This window comes from Ambystoma mexicanum, chromosome 4q, assembly GCF_040938575.1.
Source record: "Ambystoma mexicanum isolate Mex_15411 chromosome 4q, UKY_AmexF1_1, whole genome shotgun sequence".
Lineage (NCBI taxonomy): Eukaryota > Metazoa > Chordata > Amphibia > Caudata > Ambystomatidae > Ambystoma > Ambystoma mexicanum.
The window spans coordinates 945516006-945540267 of NC_090928.1; the positions used below are offsets into that span (position 1 = coordinate 945516006).

General features: G+C 48.9%; 1 protein-coding gene across 3 annotated transcripts in view; it reads right to left on the reverse strand.

Moving 5' to 3' along the window:
• UBR2 (ubiquitin protein ligase E3 component n-recognin 2) overlaps positions 1-24262 on the reverse strand; it is a 2523611-nt gene that overhangs the window by 855326 nt on the left and 1644023 nt on the right. For all 3 annotated transcript variants that reach the window (XM_069608499.1, XM_069608498.1, XM_069608497.1), the window contains one exon: positions 6902-7101. In XM_069608499.1, coding sequence (XP_069464600.1) covers positions 6902-7101 — 200 coding nt within the window. The remainder of the gene's footprint in view (positions 1-6901; positions 7102-24262) is intronic.

Genomic DNA, 24262 nt, shown 5'->3' on the forward strand with positions numbered 1-24262 from the left:
GGAAACCCTCTTTCTTCTCCTCAGGGACAAGCTTGAACAGCTCCGAGGCCCTCGAGATCATGGCGTGAAACGAGCCTATCTCGTCGGTCTCAGCACCGCAGGTAGGAGCGCCGGCGCAGGAGGCATCCTCGTTCGGATTTCCGAGCATAGGGTATGCAGAGCAGTGACAATGTCCACCGAGATATCACCAGGTGGTTTGCAGAGGTGGTTGTTGAGGTAGCGGCGATGGAGGCGAGGACATTTGCGGCTTAGGCTGGTCCTCCACGCCCTCAACACCCTGTTGCTCCTCGTCAGTCTCCTCGTCGTCGCCCTCGTCGGGATCCTTCCCGTAGGGCCTGCTCTCGACGCACCATTCCTCCTGGAGGGTCCAGAGGTTGGTAAGCTCCTTCTCAGAGGAGATATCCGAGCCCTGAAGGACTACCGTGACCCCCCCCCCTTCTCTGCGACCAGGGGAGACTGTTTAGTGGAAATGATAGGCATCATCTTTTCCGGTGCCTTTTTGATGGGTTAAAAAGAGGACTCCCTCCTTGTAGGCAGGTATACTCTTGCCTTCGGGCCGTGCCCTGCGGACCCGCCACAGCGGCCTTCGCGAGGGACGCCACACTCCTTCGATGGAAGGGGCCTTTGCCAGATGAACCTGGGCCTTCATGACCTTGGTCAAGCCTGAGTCCTTCACCCTACGGGGTGGGTCTGAGCCCCGCTTCCCCATGGCCTTCTCCGTAGGGCCTGTCTGGTTCTTCTCCAATTTCCTCTTCTTGGAAGAACTTGAGTGTTGGCTTGTGGTCAAAGGCGCTGGAGACGCTGTGCTCGCCATAGCCGCCGCAGAGCCTGTTGCAACGGCGCTCCCGGTGGCAGCGGACTTGCAGTGCTTAGCCTTATTGTAAGGGAGAATTCTATGTAAAGGCTAATTTCCCAAACTTAGTGAGTCCCCCAGCAGCTTTGCTGGATTTTTTGGGGTTTATTTCTTCTCCTGCTAAGAGTGAGACTCTTTTTTCCCCCACTCTTAGACATGATTTGAGGTGTTCCTTTGACTTTGTATGTGTTCTATGGGCTATGGGGTCCTTTTCCCCATAGGGTTTCATGTGTTTTTGATATGTGGGTTACACAGCACCCTACGTGCAGTAACCGAGGGGTGTCGTAGCAACCCCCAAACAGACTCCATACCCTGGGACCGACTACTGTCTCCCAGGGCATGCAAAATCACCATTGGCTTTACTAGTCTTAAATTGTGAACAGACTAACCATCATATTATGGACGTACTGGTCGGGGCAATTCGATTGCCCCGGGGTCTGTTGTTCGAGGGGGCACTGTCCAGTTCCCCCGGACCAAGTTTTGGCTGGTGGATACTACTTTTTATATTCGACCACAAATATATTCCTATGGGATTTTCCCATTGTTCGAGGCTACCACTTTTTAAAATCGCCTCGAACATACCGCTGGTTTATTAAATTAATATAAATTCACCGGTTGGTATTTTTTGCCAAAACTTGGTTCCAAAATGGCATTTGTGTTCGCTTCTGTGACTCCAACCCAAGTCGAGCCCTTTGTTCCACTTTTTGGCAGGCTTCTCCACAGAAGCCTCCAAAAGTGGTGCCACTCTGTCTGGGTACCACAGGGGGTGTGGGAGGGGGTTTAGGCAACCTGGACTGAGTTGCCTCGGCAACTCAAGTCGCACTCTTGTGTGATTGGCCCAAGTGGTGAGCCGCCCGGCTCACCACTTAGCATGTTTGAGTCACAGCTAGGCTGAATGAATGGGGGTTTTCTGCATAAAAGCAGGGCTTTGGGGACTGGAACTTCAGAAGTCGCCATAGGACCTAATGAATCCGAGGAGGGAGAAGCCGAGCCGACCTGCAACGACGACACCACCGGTGGAGCCCTGCTGAATCGTCTCACCACTTTTCCCGACGACAGAGGAGATCTCCAGTCCGGAGAGTCTTCTTCCTTTGACTGGTGGGGATAACCAGTTTGCCCGAAATTCGCCTTCCTGGACCATCTCGTGGCCGCCTTGCCCGTGCCAAGCACCCCGGCAACCGGAATACCACGGTTTACCACTACCGCGAAGAAAAGGGTAGTACCTTGTAACCGGGAAACTCCGCGGCTGGTTTCTTCCCTGGCAGTGCAACGACCTTCATCTTTCCTCCACGTCGAGACCTCCTCCTCCTCTGGACGAAACACCGACTTGCACCCGCTGCTAGGAACAACTGCCCACGCTGGAGCGTTCTTCCCATTTCAGGGGCTGTGTCCCGCCTGGCTTCTCTTGCTACAGATCGTTCGGGGTGACAGTAAATCCTTGACTTTCTAACCTGCGTTAGCCTGGGGCCTGTTAACTAACTTTTCCTGACTTGATCTCAACCTTTTGTGAACTATTTACAAAGACTCTTTGGGCATAACCCCACTGTGTGATACTGGACACATTTCGCTTGCTCTCTCTAAGAGTGGGCCTGGCATTTGAACTTCCTTGCTCTCCAGTAGACTTTGCCTAACCTGCCTCACTGTGGTTCTTTGAAAAGTATTGAGATTTGTGTGCTTTCATAACTCTGCCTTTTTCCCTCCCTTTTTAAATAACTTATTAGAGTGCCATCTTATGTTAAGCGCTCACCTCTGTCTGAAAATAAGTGGTGTTTCTCACTAAGACTTGTCTAATAAGTAATTAGGGTTCTATATATATAATAGTGACTGTGTTGAATTTACGTACCTCTTTTTCTGCTAGTGTAAATTACAAGTGTGTCTTTAAATAAATAATTATATACTTTTTACACCAAAGCTCTGGTCAGTGTTTGCTTGTGCTACTGTATCTCTGTACCTATTGTGTATACTCTATATACTGCCTAACTTATCTTGACCATCTCGAGAGAGGTCTGAATGCTCAGCCACAGCTACCAGGTAAATCTGGGTGGTACAGACTGCTATCAATTGGGTTTACTGCCAACCACCTGTAGTCCTAAATATTTTGCAATGGTCCCTAAGGGAAATGCACAGGTTTCTGCCTAACACTTATGTTGGGCCCCCACGGGAGGAGCGCCCTCGAAGTTCTTAGAAGACCGCTCACCTTTCTTCTTCTGGGCAGGGGAGGCATGCTACCGGGACTCACTCAGAGCAGGGACCTTGGCCTGCAGCCACTCGTTGAGACGCCTGCGCCGGTCTTTCAGCAGGCTGAGTACCATCTCCTGACAAGACACACAGTCCTCCACGTGCGTCGGGTCCAAGTGCAGGCAGTAAAGGCACAGGGAATGTCCGTCGTCCGAAAAGACATTCTGCAGGTTGCAGCCGGGGCAAACCTTGAAGAGAGGTACAGAGTCGTCCTACTCATCTGCCATGTCTGCGGCGTAGGCCTTCAAGAAGCTTCTGGAATCCCCCAAGAAGAAACTCGATGAAATTCGCCCTTGAGGGGTGCTGAACAATCCGAAAACGGGTCCCTGTTAATCGGAAGTTGGATTGATGGAGCTTGAGGTTTGATTGACTGAAAAAATTGAACAAAACTCTTAGAAAAATCTCAAAACGCTGTAAAAGCTCGAGAGCTATAGCACAAGTACTCCCAACACTTGAACGTGTGGTAAAAATCTGAAGATGGCTGCCAGAGGAGGGGCTTAGGTAGAGGGCAGTCATTGGCTTGGGGCAGTATAACGAGAGACCAGTGATTGGTTGTTAGGAGAAAGACAGTTCAGAAGTGAAACAAACTGATTTTGTCTTTACCAAGGATTCCCAGCCTGACGACAGGGAATATTCATGAGCAAGTGACTCCATGCCAGACCCCATGCTGGAGAATGAAGACTTCATGAGGTCCTGTGCAATGGCCGAGCATCTTCCAGCCAGGCCATGAAGGAGGCTTGTTTGTCCGAAAAGAGGTCGGGCAGAAATTCCCAAGCTCCCACCACAGCTTCTGGTTAGCCGCAGCCAAGATGGCATCCGTGTTGGCCTGCCGCAGATGCAGCCCTGAGATGGAGTAACAGCGCTTCCCCAAGGACCTGGCCATCCTTGTAGAGGCAACTGAAGGTGGATCCTGTGGAGGAAGACTTAGACGATGGCTTGGAATAAAGCTAGGACGCATCCACCACAGTGGAACGGGGCTGCGGGTGGGAGGCAAGGAGGATTGGCCTCCCGTCCATCACCCTGAACCTGACGTCCAACTTCTTGTTCATCTGGGCGTTGGCCCCAGGCTTTTTCCAGAAACTTCCGCACCACCTGCAGTACCATCCCTCTCGAAGGGAATGCAGGACCGGAGTGGGTTTACTCAAGACCTCTGCAAGCACCCTCGACAACTGAGGGGCTTTCTCAGGAAGAGCGACCCCCCAAAAGAACTGTGCCAGGCCCAGAAGGTGGTCATGAAAGGCCTGATGCTGAGGACTTGTCGTCCTGTGTGTCATCGTCGTCCCCGTTATCGCCCCCCCACCCACTTTTCACAGGCTGAGAGGAATCCGGGCCCTGGGACACATGTACCAGACTTGCAGACAAGTCCAACGGCTGTTGAGGAGAGGGTGTTGGTGATACAGGAGGATGTGGAGGGGTCGGTACGACCAGTAGGGCCTGCAACGGTGGAGGAACCAGCACCAGAATCGCCGGCGGAACAGGAGCAGTACCCAGGGAAGGGGGCCGGGGTGGCACAGTCTGGGGGATGACCTCCTTCTCAATGTCCTTCAAGAGCCCCTTCATCTGATGGGGAACACATGAGGAAGAGGAACTGTTCAAAGAAGTGGTCCTTACCAGCCGCCGGGACCCTAGGGGCCCTGCCCTCCGAGGCGCTAGGCCTCCGCTCCTGGTCAAAGCGCTGGGTGCACGTAGCTGTAAGTCTCTGACTGGTGGATGTACCTCTGAGGGGACCAAAACCCTGCACCGTAGGATATGCTGCTGCTGCTTCCAGAGGGAAGGGGGCTGGAATCATCCTGCAAAGCCCCCTCGATGAGCGAAAGCACTGGCAGGCCTTGAGCCGGATCCAAGATGGCCCTGTCATGTGCCACTCTGCCATTTTGAAGCCTTGCCCCACGCCCTGGCAGGGAGGGCGCAACGGCTCTGAGCTAGAAAAGGTCTCAAGTCACAGGATACAGCTGGGGTCTTCAATCCGAAGCAGAGGCGTCTACCTCTGGTAGGTGCTGAGCCCTCAGCCGGACGGCCGTTAGTCAAAGCGCCCTGAGTGACAGCCTCGAAACATACTCTGGTAGGCTGGGAGCCCTCGGAACCTGTGCCAGTAGCAGTGCTGGATCTAGCCGAGGAACGACTATTGGAGGTGGCACCCGACGATCCCTTACCCGTGGGTGGGGTAGAAAAAGAGGACGAGCCTGATCGCCCTTCCATGGACAACCTGTTAGTGCCCCTGAAACCCCTCTGCCTGGGAGCCGGTAGCCGTGGACTGCCAGAACCTGAATGCAAGGAAGCCTGATCCGTGGGAACCCCGGGGAAGGAGTCTCCGTGCAGTGGAGCCATGCTGAACAGAGGTCCTACCTTGTCTTGATGAGAAGTCCCAGAGAAAGAGTCCTTAAGGTGGGGTGGAGAAGTGTGGAAGATCTCCCTCCACCACAACAAATGAAACTTCAATGCCCTGTGACCGAGAGCGCTGCAGGCCGCACATGAGTCCCAGTGGTGGTCGGGCCCCAAACACTCAAGACAGAGTGCATGGGGGTCCGAGGCCGCGAACACGCGGTCGCAAGAGGCACATCTCGCAACGCCTCCTGCGGCCGACATGCGCTGGGGAGGTAAGGCACTGAAGGGAAGTGCAGGAAGCTAAAAAAGTCTCTCTGCTGGCTGCCAGGTCTGACACCTTCTGTGCGGAAAAAGAGACTGAGGTGAGGCACCAGAGGATGGGGTGTTCCCATGCTCGAGAACTCACCTCCACATGCTGAACTAAATTTAAAGGGGAAGCTCATTTTTTCGCTGCTAAACGTTTCGGTACCGTTTATTTGTGTACCTTTTTGGAAGGTGATCAATAAATAGTCTAAATAAATAACATCGAAACAGCCCCTTACATTCAGAAGAAGTCAACAGTAAATGCTGTGTCTCACCACTTCCACGTGAATCTTTATACATCACAGAAACATTAGGAAAAGAGTTCTCAATATAATGTGCCAATCTCAAAAATGCATGCCCATTCAAGTCCGGTGAGGAACTGTTCTCATCAATGTACTTTTAGAAAGTATGTCAAGGCCCCATAATTCACATACCATATTTTTGGTAAGCAATGTAAATCTTGAAAAAACAAGAGTAACAATTTTTCAGAGGTCAACAAGTTGAAAAATCTAGCTGTCATTGAAAGCTATTTTACCGTGACAAGTAAAGTATGCATAGAGGAATTTCTGTTAGTTTAAACACATTGAGAAAGATTTGTTGACCCCACTAACATATAAAGAGCTATCAAAAGGACCAAAATGCTCGGAACATGCATTTTAGATGTGTAGTTGAAAACCGACACTATTCTGTGAGAACACCAATATTGAACACTTCAGACAGAAGCATAGGATGAATCCCAATTAATCAATTGGGTGTTTAGGCCACTACCATGAAGGGCTGTGTATCAACCGCAACCATCAGCATCAACATTCTACCCACATATCCCTTAACTCAGGCCTACCACCACTGAATCAGTATAGCGATGTGGGTGTAATGACATAAGAATTCCGATCAATATGCGTCCCTAAGCGCAAACTGAAACCAAATGCTGCAAAAGTTGAAGCTTGCAGCAAGATCTAAAAGGCAAAATGGAATTTAAGCATTGGCTATCAACAAAACGTTTTCAGAGCCAGTATCCCAAAGCTATGCCACTGCATGATGGCTAAACACACCAATAATTCTATTTGCGAACTAGCCCTTTTACATATCGACTAAATGTTGGCCTTTTGCTGCTAGAAAATGAATTAAACTACTTTTAAATGGCATTCTAATGTTGAGTTTCCAGTGCACATTAGGTCTTACCAGGGTCCTGAATAACTTTACTTCGGTTCTTCGATAATACTGTTGACCGCTGAACAAATGCTGCTAAAACCATTGCCTTGTTGTCTGCTTTAGATTCCTGCTCTTCTTGACACAGGATACAGGTGACTAGTTGTCTCTGTTCAGTGACTTTAGTTTGTTTTGGGCCCAAAGCTATGCAGGTTGTATCTGAAACAGTAGGGCTAAAATAAAAAAGAAATTGACACCATCACACACATGAATAAATCTTTTCTTCAATGCACGCTAGTCCTATAACACTGGCAGCGTTTCTTTTCAATGTAAAAGTGTAAAAAGAAAAATACATGTAATTTGTCATTGTAGCTTATTAAAGAATGTGCAAAGATAAATAATGTATTATTTGCATATACCAAAGCAGGCTAGTTTATACTGCAATCTAGTCATGCATAGAAACCACGCCCCAGTTCCCGTAATTGGTATCATTGGCACTAAACAAATTACTTACTCCCCATGGACGTAATCCATTAGAAGAAGAAATGGTTTGCCCCTGGTAATGTTCTTTCTGGTGGATGTTCCTCCCACAGTTTCCAGACCTTGGAAACAATTTCAACAGCAAAGTACAGCACCAGCATCGAGGTCCACAGAGCTCTTCACACCAGAGTCCCGACGTGACGTCAGTGTTAAGAAGCATCTGTAGAATCTGGCCCAGTGCAGATATTTTAGCAGGCCATCCAGGTTATGGTGAAAAAGGGAGCTTGGAGAGTTTAGCCAAAACCCAATCAAGGTAGCAATGGAGAGCAGTTGATGCTTTGTCTCAGGAGTGTGTGAATGTGGTCAAGGGCCCACAAAGAGTCCATCAGGATAATACACAATAATTCTAATTAGAAAGTCAGTTATAAAAGGTTTAAGTTACGTACCTGTAACTATTTTTCTCCAGCATGAGTCTGGCATGCATTCACATGCTCATGAATATTCCTTGTCGTCAGGCTGGGAATCCTCTGAAAGTAAAAACAGTTTCACCTTCACTTAAAAACTGTCTTTCTCCTCTAAACCAATCACTGTCCTCCGTGTCATACTACGCCCATCCAATGGCAGTCCTCTCCCTAAGCCCCTCCTCTGGCAGCCATCTTCAGATTTGGTAAGCAGGTAAAGTGGCAGTATGACCAAGAAGAGCCACAGAGGGGCCGGAGGGAGGGTACGCATGTGAATCCACGCCAGACCCAGGCTGGAGAACAATAGTTACAGTTAAGTAACTTAAACCTTCTCAGCATGAGGTCTGGCATGGATTCATATGCTTATGAGTAACAAATACATAGCAGTACTATATTACAAAACCGCAGGAGTTGACAGGGCTCAACAGAAGCAACTAAATCTCAACTCTGGAATAGGCTCAGCTCAAGCGAAGAGGTTGCGTAGCACTGCTTGGCAGACTCTGGACTCCTCCCTGGTATCTCTGTCGACGCAGTAGATGTTCATGAAGGTGTGCGTGGACCCCCAGGTAGCAGCCCTGCAGGTGTCCAACAGGGGCACACCAGACACCAGACAGAAATTCTGTGGTTGCAGCGATTTCTCTGGTGGAGTGAGCTCTCAGACTGCCGGGCAGCGAACCGTTAGCAAACCGATGACAGTGCGTGATGCAGCTGCAGTGCCATCTTCAAATGGAAGCCTTGGACAAGGCCTTCCCATGGTTCACAGGACAGTTGTGAAGTCTTCTGAAAACTATTTGTGCATGCCACGTAGACTTAAGGGCACGAGCAACGTCCAGCGAGTGCAAGGCCCTTTCCGTCGGCAACAAAGGTTTAGGCGAAAAACCAGGTAACACCAACGGCTTATCAAGGTGGAATTCAGACGGAACCTTCTGCATGAAAGAGGGGTGCGTATGCAGCACCACCCTCGATTAGTGAAAAGTCAGGTACGGTTGCTTTTTGATCCTGCTCTGAACTCTGAGACGAAGCGCGGACCGTTTACAGCAACACACGGTCACAGTTCATTAAGCCCGTTTCGGTCATGTTGATATCAGCGCCCCTGGAGCTGCAGGGCCATGCTCTGTGAGCACTCAACGCTAATCATGGATTAAACCACCAGAACACACATGCCAGCAGCCATACCAGCGGCCAAACGTGTTAAGCCCACCGGCAAGTTGGCACACAGATACTCACCCCACTGATCACGTGGACCACGGACGAGCTTGCACTGAGGTTCACCTATGCAGAGACTCCCCATGGATACCATCAGAAGTATTGTGTATTAAGAACACCAGTTGGCCCTTACTGGGGAGCCCGAATAAACGCAATTGATGCAAGTCTTTTCCCCTTCTCCACACACAGTCCAGATCCAAAAGCACAAGGGTAACACAATCCAGCGGCCCAGAAGAAGGCACCATACCTGGAAGCCGAAACGTCCCTGAAGCAGGCCCCACCACCAGCTAAAATCTGGGAAGCTTTTTCCCGACGTAGACCAAGGATTGGTTATTACCAAACTACTGTGAAACACCTCCTTCCTTCTCTTTTTATGAAAATAAGTGATTTATCCTATAGGACATCAACCCGGTTGATTGTTCCCTTGGACTTTGAACATCCTCCTTACCTAGAACACCCTTTTTTCTAGAACTACTATTAGAAGGAAGTTGTTCATCATTAGACTTTTTTACATTGTTTGTCCGCAGCTTTTTTTCTCTCCATTTGCTTTTGAAAAATTGCTGTTACTGAGTTCCACCAATGCACTTCAACAGCTGTATTGCAATTAATTATTTTTGATTTGTTTGAACTCAATGGATGGTTCTTTCGATTGTAAAGTAATGTCCTTTCTGTCCATATGTAAATAACTTATGTCACACAATTCTGAGACCAATGTTCAGTTTTGATGTGGGTCCTCATGTATATGCATACTCTTCGTATCATTTAGCTATGCAAAATGAAGGACATATTACCTTAACTGTCTTAATATCATTTTACTTTATAACATGAAATTAAATTCATGTAATTTCTTTGATACCTATGAGACTATGAATAGGATTGTGATTTATTCCAAACTAGCCTCAGCACTTTATTGCATGTGAGCACTAGATGAATACTCGCATGTTGGGTCTTTGGTGATTTCTTAGAACACTGATCTAGCTATATCAGAATACTATAACATACAACATTGAAGGTATGTTCCAATTCCAAATCGGCAGCTACCACCCCCCCCCCCCAGTTATACACTGTTGCAGGATAGGGCCCGGATCTCACCCTTCTGGCAGAGTTGATGGCCACAAGGAAAGCCGTTTTCCAGTAGCGAAACCTGGCGGGGCCTGATGCACAGGCCTGAAGGGGGCCCCCATGAGCCTTGTCAGAACCACATTGAATTCCCACGCCGGGGCCTTCACCGGTGGGACAGATCTGAAAAGTTCTTTGAGAAACTCCTTGATGAGGCAGTAGGACCAAAGTGAAGATCTTCCTGGTGAACTGATATAGTGGGAGATGGCAGCCAGATGTACCTTGGAGGCATGCGCCAGTCCGGCCTTGGCCAAGGATAGCAAATATGGCAGAATCTGTGGGGCCGTGACCCTCAAAGGGGTAATCTTCTGTGACAGGCACCATGTAGCAAAACACTTCCACTTGTGGCTGTAGCACTACAAAATCGACGCCCCGGCCTTGGCGAGGACCTCCCTGCACTCCGCTGGCAACTCATACCCTCCAAACTTCAGCCATCCTGGGTCATGATGAAGGATTGCGCCTCCTTCTCTGGTAAGAAGATCCGGAACAACTGGCACCTTGACTGGATCAACGCCAACAGACTGAGAAGGTCCGGATACCAAATCTGCCTCGGTGTCTTGCATTGACACCATCTGAGTGTGTTGATGACTCGTAGCAGGACAGGGAATGGAGGAAACGTGTACAGAAACAGCCCTTGCCACGGGAAAGAGAATGCATCTCCCAGGCTCCTCGGTTGGTGGAATCTGCTGGCAAACATCTGACATTTGGAGTAAGCCGCCGTCGCAAATAGATCGATCATGGGCCTGCCCCACTTGACGAAGAGGCGGTCCACCTGATCATGACAAAGTTCCCAGTCCTGGCAGGAGTGCAGTGCCCTGCTGAGGGAGTCTGCAATGGTGTTCTTGACTCCCGCCAGGTGAAGAGGAATAAGGAACATCCCCTGTTCGACGACCCAGCACCACAAGTCCTGCACTTTTTTGGAAAGCGCCTGGGATCGAGTGCCCCCGTGTTTCCTGATGTAGAACATGGTGGTGGTGTTGTCCGTGAAGATCCTCACAACCGTGCCCTTCAGAGATGGCAGGAACGACTTGAGGGCCCAGAACACTGCCTGTTGCTCCAGGATGTTAATATGAAGATGCTTCTCCTCCAGCAGCCAGAGGCCTCTGGCACGCAGACGTCTGGTGTGGGGCCCCCAGCCTTCCAGGGAAGCGTCCGTGGTGAAGGTCTCCTGGTATGGGGGGGGGTTTTGAAATCCCGTGCTCTGGGCAATGTTGGAGCGAACGCCCCACCATCCTATCGCCTGACGGATGCTTCCGGACACCTGTATCCAGTGAGCATCCAAGAATTCCTGTAGGGGTTGCATTTACAACCAAGCAGAGCCAGACAAGGTATATGCAGGATGACATCAAGCCCAGTAATGACTTGATGGCCTGCACTGTGGGCGTCTTCTTCGACGACAGCCGTTGCACCTTTACTTTAATGGCTGATATCCTCTCCTCTGAGGGCGACGCCAGGCAAGACACCGTATTAATTCTGGCGCCTAGGAACAGCAAGTTCTGTGATGGCGTGAACCAGGACTTTGGATAGTTGAAGGAGAATCCCAGATCTGTCAGTAACCGGATGGTCGTCTACGTGTGCCCGTCGACCAGCTCCCGCGAGCGGGCACGAATCAGCCAGTCGTCCAGGTACAGTATACACGTATGCCCTGTAGATGTAGATGGGCCGTAGATGGTGCCAGGCATTTTGTGAACACCCAGGGGGTGACCTCAAGCCGAAAGGTAGAGTATTGAACTGGCAGTGCTGTCCCTGCACCACGAAACATAGAAACTTTTGCTTTCTCTTGGGGATGTGGAAATAGACGTCCTCCAGGTTCAACGACGTCAAGAAGTCTTCTTCTTTGGAGGCTCATCAGGGACCTGGGGGACCACAGGTACCGGAGCTGGAGGGATCCTCACCTGGATCTCTGACACCAAGGTGTGTAGAGCCGACAGAATATGCAAGTAAATGTCCCCCGGCTGAGAAGGCAGGACAGTAAAACTAGGCCCTGCACCATAGTCGCCGCTGTCGTCTTGCTCTTCAACGTCCTTGTGGACCGTGTGTAAGGACTCCTGATCTTCATTGTCCGTAAACAGACTGCCATGGTTTGGGAAACAGCCTGGGAGGGCTGTTTCGGGGTCTCCTCGCCCACCCTGAGGGTATTGAACCAGGGCCTGAGCCGGTTTCACCCCTTCTGGCGTGCCTGTAGACTTTGCCACTGCGGCAATGTCACGCCTTGGGGGTAGGGACACTTTTGTAGCCGTAGGAGCTACCCTCGCAGGATCAGCGCCCTTAGCGGTCGTGGCAGTAGCAGTCGTTGACGGGGTCGCCGACGAGGTCTTAGCCTGTGCCAGTTGAACATGCTTGGGTTGTTCTGGCTTTTTTTCCTCCGCCAGCGGCTTCTCGGATTTCTCACACAGTTTACCCGGGGTAGATGACTTCCTCTCTGAAGAGGAGATTGATGGTAGGCTGACAATGGAGGAGGAAGGTGATGCTGATCACGCCCTATCTACTTTGGGACCCCGCCTCCGCGGCGAATCACGTGGACTCAGACTTGCGACTCTTGGCCTTGTCTTGGGCTCCCACGGATGAGGCACCCTCAAAGGACTTAGAAGACCGCTCCTCGGACCGGCCGATCAGGGGTGAGGCATGACCCTGCTCGGAGCACGGGTCAGAGGCCTTGGCGTTAAGCCATGCTGCCAGTCTATCGTTCCTGTTCTTCGTTTTCTTCAAAAACCCATGGCAAATCTCACACTCTAGTTTCCTGTGGTCCGGGTGCAGGCAGTAGAGGCATTGTAGGTGCTTGTCCTCCACAAACATTCTGTAGCCCGCACTTGGTGCAGGGCCTGAAAAGGGACCCTTCCCTCCTTCTCCTCCATCAAGGCCTTGTAGAATCTTTGACGATCTTCGCCCTTGAGGGGTACGGAGGTGCACCAACAACAGATCTGCGCTGTCGGCAGATGAAGAAAAGAGCACGCAGCCTTTTTTTTTAAAACAAAAAGGTAGAACTTTTCCTGTCAAAAACACAAATAGCTCGGAGAGCAAACTGGAGGACTGCTCACATTGAAGCGTGCAGTAAAAATGGCTGCCAGAAGAGGGGTTTAGGGAGAGGACCGTCATTGGATGGGGGCAGTATGACCCACAGGATAGTGATTGGTGTAGCGGAGAAATACAGTTTTTAAGTGAAAGTGAAACTATTTTTTCTTTTACCAAGGATTCCCAGCCTGACGACTGGGAAAATTCATGAGCATGTGAATCCATGCCAGACTCCATGCTGGAGAAATACAGATATTTATTTAGGCCTCTGGAACACAATGAAAAAAATAAATCAGCAAGTAATATCACACAATACTCTATAAAAAAAATATGCAATACTAGTAGGGTCATTCACTGGATGGTGATGACTTGTGTTGGGGATGTGGGAAGGAGAAGGGAACGTTGATTCATATGTTATGGTATTGTTCTCGGGTGTTAGATTTTTGGGTGGGAATGCTAGATAGATTGGAGGCGGTCTTGTCTATACGTTTTCCCAGGATGCCTATGCAGGTGTTGCTTTTATCGGGTAGGGGGCGTTGTGCGGTTGCTCGTCAATATGGACAATGGATTGATAAAGCGCTTGTGGTTGCAGTGAAGCAAATACTAATGGTATGGAAGACGAGGAAGAAGCCTAGAGTAGAGAATTGGATTAATGATCTGTTAGTATTATCGAACTTTGAGCGGGTGATGTTTGTGAGGCAAGGAAAGGAAAGTAAATATCGAGCTCTTTGGAAGCCGTTTAATGGATTTATATGGTGACTGTGTATCTGTTGATTAGTTGTTCCTGTTGGATCCGACTACCTGATAATGTATATGTGCTTTAATTGAGGATTCTTCGTCAGTCTTGTTTTTGTTCTGTTTTGTGTGAGTCTGTGAGATGTCTTTATGTCTTTTGTGTTGTTCTGTGTTGGAATTTTCAAAATGTAAGAATTTGTTTAGGTATTTTATTTCAAGAAAGGTTAGTAATTGGTTTTGAAATGTCTGGTGTTTCAGTATTTATACATGCTTCGGATTACTTTTATTTCCTTAACTATTTAATGTAGAGTGTTATGTTTTTATACTCTATTGAACTTTTGGTGATGTATTTTTTGATTATTTGAAAATCTTGAAAATAAATGAATAAAAACATTTTTTTAAAAAAATACCTTCCGTGTAAAACAGGTAAGTGGTGCAGATGAAGTTCAAATGGTGAGACCCAGTCACAAGTTCAGTTCCCTATACTTTAGAATTCCAAACCCTTAGATGTATGGGGCCTATTGCCAAAATGTCACAGGTTACATCAGGTTTCTCACAGGTTCTCCAAATAGATGCAATGGAATTGTGGTGGCTCAGAATAGATTGAAACGATTTAAAAGTTAAAAGACAATTTCTTCCAGACCCAGGGCTAACCACGGGCAGAGTACCCAACCCAAGTTTGATGGCCAAAGGGGAGTAGAAGGGAGATGTGAGAGAAAGGGACTTGTTACCAACATTATCCTATGAAGGACAGGGAGAAACAGGTACACTTACTTACTCCCAGACTCTGATTTTCCCAGATGTTGTTATAGTCATTGGGGGTGGTGGAGTGCAAGGGGTTGTTGGGGCCTCGATCTTCTGCCCTTTTTTCCAGTGAGAGCTGTTAGGCAGAAACCTGTGCAGTTCCCTCTGGGACCACTGAAAAAGATTTAGGACTACAGGTGTTTGGCAGTAAACCCACTTGGTAGCAGTCTGTACCACACAAATTCACTTGGTAGCTGTGGCTGAGCAGTCAGACTTCCCTCAAGAAGAGTTAGGCAGTATACAGAGTATTCACAATAGGTCAAGAGAACACAATAGAACAAGTAAACACTGACCAGGGCTTGGTGTAAAAGAGATATTATTTATTTAAAACCACATCTAGAAAAAAACAGTCACTAAAAGATATACACTCCCTTAAAAGAATATTAGACAAGTCTTAAGTAAAGTCCCACTTATTTTCAGACAGCGGTGAGCGCTTAACGTAGATGGCACGCTAATAATTTGTTTTTGAAAAGGGAGAGAAAAGCAGAGAACAACTTGAAACAGATCCCAACACTTTTACAAGAACAGAACAAGAGGGGAAGGTAAAGTAAAACCGTGAATTCAGAGTCAGTAGGCCGGATCCGCTTTAAGAGGATCGAAACGAAATGTGTCCAAGGTCACACGGTTGCAGTGCACAAAAGTCTTGCAATGGTTCAAAAAGGAGTTGGATCAAAGAAAGGGACCAGTTAGAGGGTCAAGGCGGCCAGCCCAGTCCAGAAGGTTAAGGAGTTATTATTACCTTGTTGCAATCTTTAGAAAGGGAGGCCTGGCGGACACAGTACCTTAAAGAGGTGAGAACGCTCCAGCGGGGGCAGTTGTTCCTGGGAGCGGATGCAAGTCGGTGCTTCGTCTGGGGGAAGAGAGGATCTCGTCGTGGAGGAAGACAGGAGTCCGTTGCACTGCCAGGGAAGAAACCAGCCGCAGAGTTTCTCAGGTACAAGGAGCGGTCCGTTGATTCGCGGTTCAGTGGTGAGTGGCTATCCGGCTGCCGGGGTGCTTGGCACGGGCAGTTCGACCACAAACCGGGCTGGGGTGCGAAGAAAGAAAGGTAAACTGGTTGTGCCCACCAGTCAGGGGAAGAAGCTTCTCCAGCCGGGAGATCTTCTCTGTCGTCGGGAAGTGGTGAGTCCGTTCTGCTTCTCCCTCGTCGGATTCTCAGGTCCTGTGGCGACTTCTGAAGTTCCAGTCCCCAAAGCCCTGCTTTTATGCAGCATACCCCCACTCAGCCTAGCTGTCAATCAAACATGCTAAGTGGTGAGCCGGCCGGCTCACCACTTGGGCCAATCACACAAGAGTGTGACTTGAGTTACCAAGGTAACTCAGTCCAGGGTGCCTAAACCCCCTCCCACACCCCCTGTGGTACCCAGACAGAGTGGCACCACTTTTGGAGGCTTCTGTGGAGAAGCCCGCCAAAAAGTGGAACAAAGGGCTCAACTTGGGTTGGAGTCACAGAAGAGAACACAAACGCCATTTTAGAATCGAGTCTTGGCAAAAAATACCAACCGGAGAATTAATATTAATTAAATAAACCGACGGTATGTTCGAGGCTATGAGAATTAAATAATTAAAGTTGGTAGCCTCGAACAATGGGAAAATCCCATAGGGAAATATTTGCGGTCGAATATAACCAGTAGTTTCCACTGCCACCAGCCAAAACTCGATCAGGGGGGACGGAGACGTGCCCCTCGACTAACAGACCCCGGGGCAATCGAATTGCCCCAACCAGTACGTCCACAATATGATGGTTTGTACTGGTTTCTGTTAATAATTTGGGAGTAGTAAAGCCAATGGTGACTTTACATGCCCTGGGAGACAGTAGTCAGTCCCAGGGTATGGAGTCTATGGTGGGGTGTCACTATGACACCCCTGTGTTACTGCACGGAGGGTGCTGTGTAACACACATAGGAAAAACACATGAGAACCTATGGAGTGAAGGACCCCATAGCCCATAAAACACATTACCAGTCAAAGGAATACCATAAATCATGTCCAAGAGTGGGGGAAAAAAAGAGTCTCACTCTTGGCAGGAGGAAAAAAACAAACTCCAGAAATCCAGCAAAGCTGCTGGGGGACTCACTAGGTTAGGAAATTCAGCCTAAAGAGAGAATTCTCCCTAACAAGAGCTATCCGGGGGGAGGGGGGTGCTGCAGGTTTGAGGATTCTGCTCAGGTGCAACTGCAAAATGCAATGCATGGCGGCGAAGAAATCTAGATTCCAAAGATGCAGACCTCTTCAGCACAATTCACAGGATGGAGGAAGGAGAAATCCAGTGACTATTAGAGTTTGCAGGCGTCCTTCAAGTCACAGTCACAGAAACTGGTGGGGAAAATTCTCATAAATGGCTAATTTCCCTTACCTAATGAGTCCCTCAGCAGCTTTGCTGGATTTCTAGGGTTTATGTTTCCCACTCTTACATGTGTTTTGCTTTGTGTATTCATACTTTTTGTGTGATATTGGGCAATGGAGCCTCACCTACTCCATAGCATCATTTCTTCATGTGTTACACAGCACCTTCAGTGCAGTGACACAGGGTTGTCTTTGAGACTTCCCACCGACTCCATTTTCTGGGGCCGACTACTGTCCCCCAGAAAAGATAAAGTTGCCATTAACTTTATGATAGTCACTTTAAACCACAGACCCAGTACAACCCATTTTACATTGAGTATTGGAAAGGGTTCATTCTTATCCCTTTTTGTCTGTGTCTCTTGGAGCATTGTTTTGCTCCCGTTAGACTAAGACTTGGCTGGTGGCAGTGGTATCTACCCTATTTTTTATACCGCGGTTAAATAACCACAGTATTGTTTTAGGCTATTATATTAGCCTCAAACATAAACCTGCTTGACCATATATGTTTTATTACGGTTCCGGCTGGGTTTATCCGCCATTTCTTTTTATAAATGTCTTTCTCATGTTTTACTCTGCGCGCCAATCCAGGTCTGGTCCCTTTGTTCGCCGTCTTTTTGCGGGCTTCTGCACAGAAGCCCTCCTTAAGGCGCCTGAAAGTCTGGGTAGGCAGGATTTGAGGGAGGGGTTTTAGGACCCCTACCATGGGTTCCCTTGGTAACCCAAGTTGCACTCCTGTTTGATTGGCTGGGTAACTGTCCTTGCCAGGACAGCCACCCTGCTGTGTGATTGACAGCCAGGCTGTATGAATGGGGGAAAACTACATAAAAAGCAGGTCTCTGGGACTGGAAAGGCAGAGTCACCACTGGAACGAAAGAACCAAAGAGGAGCTGATGGAAGAGGACCCCTACAAGGACTGAACCGCCCGGTGAAGCCCTGCCGCAGGTCCGAATCTTCAGAATCCGACAACAGAGAAGATCCTCCAGGAAACTTCTTCCCTTGAGCTGGTGGGACCAACCAGTTCACCAAAACTGCAAGCCAGGACCCCTCCTCTGGTCGAATTCGCTGTACAGAGCTACAGTGGGCCGGATAACCAGGAAGGTCGGACCCTGCTTGGGTTTTAAGAAGCGCTTCTTTTATTCGTTGCTTTGCTCTGCTGCTGGTTTATTCCCTGGGTAGTGCAGGACCCTCCAGTCTTCCTACTTCTTGTCAGTCCGACAGTCGCTTCAGGAACCGTGAGCTTGCAGGAACTACCAGGAATGTCTGCCTCAGCTACAGCTTCTTCTCCGTTTTAGGGTACTGTGCAAATCCGGTTGCTTGTTTTGTTCAACCGCGGTGAAAGTGTTTGAAATCTTTCTCCAAACCGAGGGCTTGTCCTTCTCTTCTCTTTGAACTTACTTTTCTACCAACCAACCTCGTCCAGAATCCGTAGCACGAACTTTACCGCAAACTACCCTAAACTGTGATCTTGAACAAAAGACTTTTGACCCGTTGACTTTGCCTTTTCTACCCGAGTCTATCATTGTAGTTTCTCTTGTTCAATTACCCTGAGTACTTACCTGTTGGTGTGATTCAATTTCTGTTAACTTTGTCTTTCTCTCCCTTTTAAATTGCTGTAGTGCCATTTTGCTCCCACTTCCTTTTGTGTGCTTAACTTGTCTGGAACTTATTGGGGGCTGTGTGGTGTATTAAGAGTGTGATTTTTAAACTGCTTATACTAGTGTAATGTTATACAACTGAAGAGTGAAATAAATGTATATTTTTTTACTTGAAAACCTTGAGTCAGTGTTTGCCTGAATCATAGTAATTGCTGTCCTTTGTGTAACTATTTGATACTGCTCACTTACTCTTGAGATAAGTCTGGCTGCTCAGCCACAGCTACCACTTTAACTATGTAGTACAGGCTTGTACCAAAGGTAAATCTGTACTGTCACTTGTCTTAATTGTGTGTGGTGTTCCCAAAGGATGCTGCATATAATTCTGCCTAACAGAAATTGCTCAAGGAAATGTTTCCTTGAATATAGGAAGCCGGGCTTGAATATGGAACAGTGACAGTTCTGTGGAGGTAGCCCACAGGGAAGCTGGCCAGTCCACTGGGTAGTCCAGGGACACTTCCCAAGGCTCTGAGGGGTTGATCCTCGAGAAGGTTTTGAGACTAGTTGGTCCCACTAGTCTAAGGGTTAAAGCACCAACAAGGGTCTTCGGGGATCAGGCACAGGAGCAGGGCTTCATCAGGCAAGTCGCTGGAGAGGAAGCTGGGCCACTGCAGAAATCATCCTCAGGTCACCAACAGGCTGCTCCTCTTCGAAGGATTCCTGGCTCCAACGTAGATCTGAAGAATGGCTGCAGGAGTCTTATTTAGCCGGTCAAGAGGCACAGCAAGTAGAGTGCTCGCTTTGACATCTGTGCAGAGCCTGCTAACGCAGGTTCGAATCCCGGCAGGGCCAAACTCAGCCTTTCATCCTTCCGAGGTCAATAAAGGACCACCACACACCATGGGTAATAATAAGCAGCGCTCAGAGACCTGAGGGTTCGTAGCGCTATATAAATGCCAAATTATTATTATTATCCAAAATGCAAGCTGGAAGCAAGTAGAAACACGTTCAAACATCTGTTAGTTTATCAATCGGGGACAACCCAGTAGCAGACTTTCTGGAACCAGTGATGTGGACTGGAACTAAACAGTCCTAGTGCCTTTACAGCCCCCTAACCCCAATTTAGCCAAAGAACAAGCGAAGCTCTCGTGGCACAGCCATTTTAGGGCAGTAGCCACACGGTAAACACTAGCGTGCACACCAAAAGGAATGCAAAAACAGTAACGATGTAACTGCTGCAACCAGCTTGCCTTTAGGCACATACATAAGTAACCAAAAATCATATGCTTAAAAAGATATGGTGATACAAAAGTATTAAAATTGCACTGCATTGTAAGATGCTGTGTGCAATATAAAAATACAAGAATTAAAAAGGGAAACAAAGTTTCCGAGTACTGATAAAAAGGGAGATCAGTTTCCCGATCCACAAATGAGCAAAAGGAAAAAGAAGTGAAGCGGATGGCTTATGTTCACATCAAAAAGTCAAGAAAAGAACATAAATAACAAAAAGAATGGGGTTCCGTAGGAAACTATGGAGGGAAAGCTACAAAAAATAAAAAGATCTTTCCACAACAGTCAGCGTTGGTATAAAAAGCTTGCACCGTTCCCTATTACTTCAGTTCCCCTCTGTGCTGGGGAATTATACAAGTGTTGAAAGAGACGGAATGAGAGAGCACTCTTTAACAGCAGACGGGTAGGATGGGAGGGCAATGAGGAATCCGTGGGAGGAACCATCTACCAGAAAGAACATTACCTGGGGTAAAGCATTTTTTGTCCTAATGGATTGTCTCCTTCCACGGATTCATCATCTTAGATAAGCTACCAGAGCAATGCTTTATAGAGGTGGAGGGAGAACAAACTCTTGTGAATCTTGTATTAAGCAGTTTTGTAGGGCCGCTCTTCCAAAATGGGCATCGTGACCCAACAGTGTGTCCAGGCAATACTGATTTGAGAACATATGTATGGAACACCATTTTACAGCTTGGCAAGTATCTCTCTCTTTTGCACATAGTCATTACTTCCCTGGTAGAATTAACTCTTAATCCTTCAGGAACGTCCTTTCATGACAATGTATAACATTTCGATATGCATAAAATTATCCACCTGCATAATGTTTGCGTGGACACGCCTCTACCTTATCTGGGACCAGCATAGCTGATGAAAAGTTGAACTTATAATGTGAAGTTGCTCGTTCTGGCAATGTTAAAACATACTTCTCCCCAATGATCCAGTCTATGGAGTTGCTCCTCTTCCTTGGAAGGGTGAGCTGGATGATAGAACGAAGGTAAGGAACAAGTTACTTACCTTTAAGTGTTGTTCTCCAGCATGGGTCTGGCATGGATTCACATGCTCATGAATATTCCCCGTCCTCAGGCTGGGAATCCTCAGTAAAAGAAAAAACAGTTTCAGTTTTGTTTCTAAACTGTCTTTCTACTATAAACCAATCACTGAGCTCTCGGTTATACTGCCCCCAGCCAATGCCCGCCCTCTACTTAAGACCCTCCTCTGGCAGCCGTCTTCAGATTTGGTAGTACGTAAAGTTGCAGTAGAAGAGCCGCAGAAGGGCAGGCGGGAGGAAATCTCATGTGAATCCATGCCAGACCCATGCTGGAGAACAACAGTTACATGTAAGTAAGTTGTTCCATCTCCAGCATGGGGTCTGGCATGGATTCATGTGCTCATGAATAAAGAATACATAGCACATACATGCACAACCACAGGAGGTGGCAAGGCTCAACAGAATCAACTTCTTACCTCCTCACCAGGCTTACCGTCAAGCGAACAGGTTGCGCAGCACTGCTTGCCCGACTTTGGACTCCTCCCTGGAATCCTTGTCGACGCAGTAGAATTTCATGAAGGTGTGCGTGGACTTCCACGTAGCAGCCCTGCAAATGTCCAGCAGGGGCACACTAGACAGGAACGCTGTTCTAGCAGCGATCGCTCTGGTAGAATGGGCTCTCGGACGGCCAGGCAGCGGGCTGTTTGCCAACAGGTGACAATGAGTGACACAGCCGCAGAGCCACCTGGAAATGGAAGCCTTGGATAGGGCTGGTTCACAGGACCAAAGTTCACAAAAAGCGGAGAAGTTTTCCGGAAACTCTTTGTACGGGCCACATAAAACTTCAGCGCTCTAGCCACGTCCAAAGTCCTTTCAGACGGCGACAAAGGTGTCGGAAAAAACACAGGTAACACCAATGGCTTGTTGAGATGAAATTCCGACAGAACCTTGGGCATGAAGGAGGGGTCCTCCTGCAGCACCACCCTCGTCTCGTGGAAAGTCAATTAAGGCCATTTGCAGGACAGGGCCTGGATCTTCCACGACAAACTTGAGCAGAGCTCGATTGGGGGCCCCTCATGAGCCTAGTCAGCACCACATTCAGTTCATATGCTAGGGCCGGAGCCTTCACCATTGGGAACGAGCGGAACAGTCCCTTGATGAACGCTTTGACTAGACGGTGCGACCACAGTGAAGACCATCCCGGAGATCTGGTGTAGCGGGAGATAGCCACCAGATGTACCTTGATGGGGACGTGAGCTAGTCTCGATTTAGCGATTTAGCCAATGGCAGTAAATACAGAAGTACTTGAGGGGCTGTGACCCTGAGAGGGTTGATCTTCTGCGACCGGCACCAAGTCGCAAAGGGCTTCTATTTGTATGTGTAGCACTTCAATGTAGACAACACCCTGGCCTGTGCAAGTACCTCCCTGAAGTCTGCCGGAAGATCGTAGCCACTGAACTCTAATGCTGTAGGAGCCAGGCCTTCAGGTTCAGAGACCCCGGGTCGTGGTGTAGAATTGCACCTCCTTCCGTGGCGAGAAGATCCGCGACCACAGTCCGGGTACCAGATCTGCCTCGGCCACGCTGGTGCAACGAAGATCATCCTGCACCGGTACCGTCCGAGTGCACTGATTACTAAGTAGTAGTGGCAACGGAGGGAACGCATACAGAAACTGGCCTTCCCAAGGAATGAGAATGCATCCCCCATGCTGGCAAACCTCTGGCACTTGGTGTTCGTCGCTGTCGCAAACAAATCGATCTGGGAACTGCCCCATTTGAGGAAAATGTCTACTTGATCCTGCCGAAGCTCCCACTCGTGGCAAGAGCTCAGCTCCCTGCTGAGAGACTCGGCAGCAGTGTTCTTTACTCCTGCCAGGTGAAACGGAATGAGGAACATCCCCTGGGCGACGGCCCAGTGCCAGAAGTCCTGCACCTCTTTGGAGAGCGCTGGGGATCTGGTGCCCCCCCCCGGTTCCAGATGTAAAACATGATGGTGGTATTGTCTGTGAAGAACCTCACCACTTTGTCCTTGAGGGACGGCAGAAAAGACTTGAGACCCCAAAACACTGCCTGTAGTTCAGAACGCAAATATGTAGCGTCTTCTCCTCTGGCAGCCACAGGCCTCTGGCATGAAGACGTCTGGTGTGGGCTCCCCATACCTCCAGTCAAGCGTCCATCGTGACGGTCTCCTGGTACGGGGGGGGGTTCTAGAAATCCGTGCCTCTGACAATATTAGAGCGCATGCCCACCAACAGAACTCCTCGTCGAGCGCGATTCTGTCCTAGAAGCCTCCTTACACCTGGACACAACAGGCATGAGGAATTCCTATAGAGGGCGCATCCGCAACCAGCAGAGGCGAATTAGGTATATGCACGATGACATCATGCAGATTAGAGACTTGATGGTCCTCACCGTGGCAACCTTTAGTGCTAACAGCTGTTGAACTTTGCCCAAGATGGCCGATATCCTCTCCTCCGATGGTGACGCCAGGCAGGATACCGTGTCGAGTCTGGATCCCAGGACAGCGCATCCTGCGATGGAGTCAAGCAGGACTCTGCATAATTCCCTGGAACGACAAAGCGCAGAAACTTGCGGTGTCCTTTGTGTATGGGGACGTGGAAATACGCATCCTCTAGATCCAATCACAGAAAATTCCCCTCCTCCAGCTGGCCAGAGCACGTGCTGCAGCGTGACCAACCTGAACTTCTGGGACTTTATGTACTTGTTGAGCCGTCACAGGTCGAGGATGGGCCTCCAGCCCGGTCTTGGTCTTCTTTCTTACGAGAAAGTACTTTGAGTAAACTCCTGAGCCCCGCAGTCGCTTTGGAACTAGCTCTATCGCCCCCCCCCTCTTTTTTTTTTAAACATGGCCCGATCATCCAGCAGCAGCTGAGGGATGTGTTGTTCCGGTCGGCTACTGGTGGTATTCGCTGACACTTCCTTTGGAACTCTAGGGTGTCCCCATGGGTGAAAGCGTCAAGCACCCATCGATCAGTGGAGATGGTCTCCCACACGCTGACAAAGTTCGCCAGTCGGCCTCCCACCGGGGTGCAGGGGTGGGGACCCGAAATCCGGACTGGTTCAGTCCTGCTTGGCGGTCAGCGTGCCTCCTCCGGAATCTTGGCGACGACGGCGGCCACCTCCGAAGGCCTTGGAGCGACCCTTGTTGGCTTCCTAGGTTGAGGAACAGGAGGGTTGGTGGTAAGAGGATGAGTCCCTGCTGCAACCCTTCGAAGACCTCCCTCCGGAGGAACGAAACGACGGCCGGTGTTGCTGCAGATTGCCCAAGGCACGGGCCATCTCTGTCGGTCTTGATGGCTTGGAGGGATTAATCGACAGCCTTCCCGAACAGGGTGACTTTG